General features: G+C 37.4%; 1 protein-coding gene across 4 annotated transcripts in view; it reads right to left on the reverse strand.

Moving 5' to 3' along the window:
- sxc (O-linked N-acetylglucosamine (GlcNAc) transferase sxc) overlaps window positions 1-5,000 on the reverse strand; it is an 85,451-nt gene that overhangs the window by 40,495 nt on the left and 39,956 nt on the right. For all 4 annotated transcript variants that reach the window (XM_027377825.2, XM_070136183.1, XM_070136182.1 and 1 more), the window contains exon 5: window positions 2,528-2,596. In XM_027377825.2, coding sequence (XP_027233626.1) covers window positions 2,528-2,596 — 69 coding nt within the window. The remainder of the gene's footprint in view (window positions 1-2,527; window positions 2,597-5,000) is intronic.

Below are 5,000 nucleotides of genomic sequence, written 5' to 3' on the forward strand. Positions count from 1 at the left end.
CGCCCTATTGCGTACCCGCGCTTTGTGCCCTATCCTAAGCGTGCGCTGCCCTTCTTTTCAAAACATCTTGACTCATGAAATCTGTCAGCCTCCAACAGTTAAATGAGATCAGCCCATGACCCACAGTACCAGTACTTTTTTTCTTCCTTTTTCTAAATACCCGATGAAAAGCATGAAACCCCATGAACACATCTGCATCGGAGGCTAACTGCTTTTCTTGATGAGGGCACTTTACATATTTACCAATTGCTTCTTGATATAGTTACAACCATACCTGAATGAGTCGCATACCCATTGACAGAAATTCCCCCTGAGGAGTTCCTTCATCTTTCCCTCACAATACAAACCCTTACATGGCGCTTTCCGGCAGGTCCACCTACATCTTAAGTGCTCCGGGAATTACGAAGGCTTCTCCATGTCGACCTCTGCAGAGGAGTAGGGCTGTACAGCCTCAACATCTATTACGACCAAGGGAAGAAAAGTAAAAACGAATTCTATTAGTATTCGCTTGTAGTTACAGCACTTGACGTGGTTCTGTACCAGGATGCTTGGGGTTTCTGGATTGTTGGATTCTAATCATTATGTCTCTTTCAAAGGAAAAGTGCATTAAACATATATTAGAGAGAGAAAAAAAAAAAAAAAAAACTATGTATCTTAATAAAACATTACAAACAACTTGCTCTGATACATATGTATAATATACATATATATACACACACTCGCACACACACACACACATATATATATATTTACATATATGTATATGGTATTTTTCCTTAAAAAAACAAAAATGATAAACTGAAATCAGAAATAGCAAGAAAGCCCAAGCATCAAGGTTATTTTCTTCAGTTCAGAAACTTAGATACAATCGGTATCTCTAATTTCACTGTATATGGGTTCTATTGACCAAGTCTGAGAGGAAAATAATGTGGTATGGAAATAACATAGAGGAACTTCTGTGCAACACAAACCCTCGCACAGCCAAACTTACTTATCTAGCCACAGAAGACTGGTGCAAGGACCAGCACAAGACAGAAGCCAACAGGTGACAATAGTTATAAAAAAAAAGAAAAAAAAAGAAAAAAATACACTGCTAGAAAGTAAATGTGTGTTACGCAAAGTCCAGCCTTCTGGGAATAATAGCACTGTTCAACTTATTACAGTAACATTTCTTTACATCTAATTACTTACAAAACAAACATTTACATAGCTATTAACTATATATATATATACATTTATGTATATATATCTGCACTTAATTCCTGCACTTTTATCAGTGATACTATCTTTATCACCAACATTCACATAATTTAAGGGAAAAATCATTCCCTGAGGACTGGATATTTATATATGCGCGGCAGCAAAGTTGAACAAGACTTGGCTTACAAGAGGCACGAGCCTGGCTCAACATGGTCTATGTGGAGTTCTAGGGGTCTATTGCGCAGACCCACTCATCATTCTCCACAGCATCAATAAATGGGTAAAAAATCCCATATCGCGGAATGCGTTCTAGTACATGCGCATTGAACGTCAGCACCTATCATGGCCAATATTCTAGGCTTCAAATCAGACTTTGACAAGAAATCAAAACAATAATAAATCAATAATAATGATAACAATAAAAGGAAAAAAAAAAAAAAAAAAAAGGCAAACAAATAATCAATGATAATGATCACCTCATATACATCAGCCAAACTAAGTGGCTAGTGTGAATGTTCTTGTGCATCCAGGATAGATGCTGACTTTCTTTACTGGCACTGCGCAATTATCACCAGCTCAGCCATGGCCCCTTGCTCTGCCAGTCCTCAGACTATCTTCTGTGGTACTCCAAAATCTTACCTAAATAATGAGTGATATGTTCCTCTATGTTGAATAGCTGAAGACAGTTTGAGTGACTATGATCCCATCCAGAGGTTTCAGGAAAGGAAAAGGATGCTCTACATAGGTCAGAGGTACTTGATAGAAAAGCTTCTATTCAATTCACTGATCCTCTAATCAAGTGGAAGATAAGGTAACAACCATGCAGTTAATTGTGTGTTGGCTCACTACCAAATAGACTAGTCACCCAAAAAAACAAATTACCTCCAATTTATCAAATTAACAAGCTTAGACATGAGAAAGGCAGCATCTTAATATTCCCATTTATGTTCTCTAATTTACAAAGTCTGAAGAGATTAATAGGAAGAAAAATGCAGTATGGTTTTACGTAGTCTTCCTTTACATTTACGGAGAGAATATGTGTAAACTACCAACTGACTAGATCCAAGTTAAGCAAGCTACCTTCAGTGTCGCATATCAGAAAAAGATTGGTGACATGAGGATGCAGGGGAAGAGGAAGAGGAGGGGGAGGACAACAAGGAATAGGAATAAAAGCACAAGGATGGGAACTCAATGAGAAGTGCATTCATCTATGGTAAATCCTAAAGAGGGAAGAGGAAGAGGATGTTCTTGCTTCAGAGTTTACTTGGTGGAAACAGAAGGTAAGGCGTAAGATGGCCCGTCTCAAAGCATAACTAAAACCACATACCTTTGCTTCATCTAATCTTCCAAGGGCCTTTAAAAGATTACCCAGGTCGCTTCGTACACAATAAAGGTCCTGAAATAAAAAGAACATTATGAAGAAAAAGGAAAGTGATATCAAAACAAACTGGAATAGAGTAAAATGAGAGAGAAAGCAAAAGTACATGTCTTTTACATATTAATGTTTATATATTGATAGATATCTGTAAACAAATAAAATGTGCATATAACCATATGCCTGTTTACATACTAGAAAATAAGTAGGTACATACACACAAATATTGCATGTCTAGACTTATTTTTGGCATGCTCCAAGTAGAAAATAATAAATGAAAAATCCTAGATATTGACCTCTTTCATGATAAGAACATACGAGGATTTGCACGCACACAAACAGGGAAAGCAACATGCGTTTTTGTGGCGATTTTGCCATTTTCATTTCTACTTATTAACCAATTGGCACTGGCAGGTGCACTGTCCATGTATTTTTTTTCTTTTTAAACATAAATGACTCCAAATGCACTAGTTTGCCATGGAGCCAATTAGTAAGCCTACATAACCTCAAATATCTGCATTTCTTGAATTTTCATTTTTTTTCTAATGCTATAGTATTTCTATAACACTCAAATACAGATCATAACCTTTTAATCACATTCCATAAGAAAAACTATTACAGTCCTTCCACTAAATTCCATAAACCCTTTAGAAGAGCCTGTATAATGGTCACATTTTGTCCCCTCATGCCTATTGTAGTTGTAATGAGCAAAAGCAACTGTTCAACATAATGAGGAAATCACTTGCAACCCTAAAAAAAGCAATACTGTCAAGGTGATAAACTAGAAGCCTGCCAATATGCACATACAATGGATATAACTAAAATTAAAAAAATGAAAATCATAGAGGCTGGAATTTGCTATGTGAAAGTGAGAGCAAACCAATTTTTTTCCTTTTTATTTTGCTACTCATCACCATTACAGAGCTATTAGCATTTTAATTAGCTTAAAATAATCAGTGTCAAAAGAAATAACAATATAGATATTGATAACATTAGGGGGGAATCCCAAAAATGCACAAAACAGGGAAATCAGGTGAGGTCATGGTAGGGCTTAGTAACTGACCTTTTTGTGGTAGAAAACTTGTGAAGCTGTGTGTGTGCAAAAACTCAGTGGAGAGTACATGTACCCAATGCCAATGGACTAAAACAGAAATATGTAATCTTTTCCAATAACATCCAGTCTCCCATTCATTTCTTCAATTACACTAGCATTCAATAAAACATATCAATAAAAATATATCAAAGCATTTGATATTAGTGAAAAATATATACCTTCCTCTGTATCATTTCTCTATAGTTAATCCAGTGCCTACGGGTAAAAATGTTTGGCAAGTGGACGTAAGAACGGGATTGTTGGCGCGCATCGACAGTTTCCCGTTTGCGCCCGGCTCAATCGGTAGTTTGCGAGCGACATTTAGGACCTAAAAGCTTTTATTTCGCTTTAATTTATAAAAATATTAAAATTTTGAAGGTTTACCCTCATTATAAGTGCCATTGCCTAAAATCTTTACCATATATATGAAGCCGCTACTATCGGAGAAAAACAAACTGTCCGATGAGCCAGGGGCACGGGAATGGGCATGATACGATGCCATCCGTGTTTCTGTCCACAACAGCCATGGCATGTACATATATGCCACCTGTCGGCTAGGGGTTAACTTGTTTCCTTTCTCTAATAACCTGCCAAAAAGATGATCTTACCTGTGGTTCTAAACCGTTTTACAACCACGACCCTTCTAGAAATTAGTTCCTTCCTCCAAGCTCCCCTTGCATCTGTACAAATAATTCTTTTCTAGATTTTAAAAATAAAATACAACCAAACTTCAAAACTTGTGAATAAGAAACAGGGCAAAATGTGCTAGTTCACGGCACATAATGAAATTATGGATGCTTTTTAACTTTCTTTTCGTAAATGTAACACCTGAGTAAACCAGATCTAATTACCCTCTACTGAAGAAGACAAGGAGGGAGTGGAGTTCACCAACAAGAAAGAAATACATAGTTCCATATTAATTAATCCTCCTCCCCCCACCCCCTCAAGGGCTTTGAAGGATTGGGAGAGGGATTAATAAAAAGTTGGAAGCCTATGACTACAGAAAACTTGAGTTAGTAAAGGCAGTACATTTGCATGGTTTCACATCCATCTCAGTATTGGCCAATGTTCCACTAAGATATCACAAAAGAGGTACATCCCCTTGGTTAAGAATCCCTGATTTATACTATGGTATTGGTTCTCTCAAGACGAAAGGCAGGGAGGGAGGAAAAGGACAGAGAGTGGGAGATAGGGAAACAGGGAAAGAAGAAGAGGCAAGGGAAAGGAAAGGGGGGATGGAAGGAGGGAGCAACAGGAGAGGAGGAGAGAGAGAAAGAGACAGGATAGGATGAAAGTGGAGATGAACGAAGTGAGGGCGGGAAGATTGGAAAA

This window comes from Penaeus vannamei, chromosome 21, assembly GCF_042767895.1.
Source record: "Penaeus vannamei isolate JL-2024 chromosome 21, ASM4276789v1, whole genome shotgun sequence".
In the NCBI taxonomy this organism is placed as follows: Eukaryota; Metazoa; Arthropoda; class Malacostraca; order Decapoda; family Penaeidae; genus Penaeus; species Penaeus vannamei.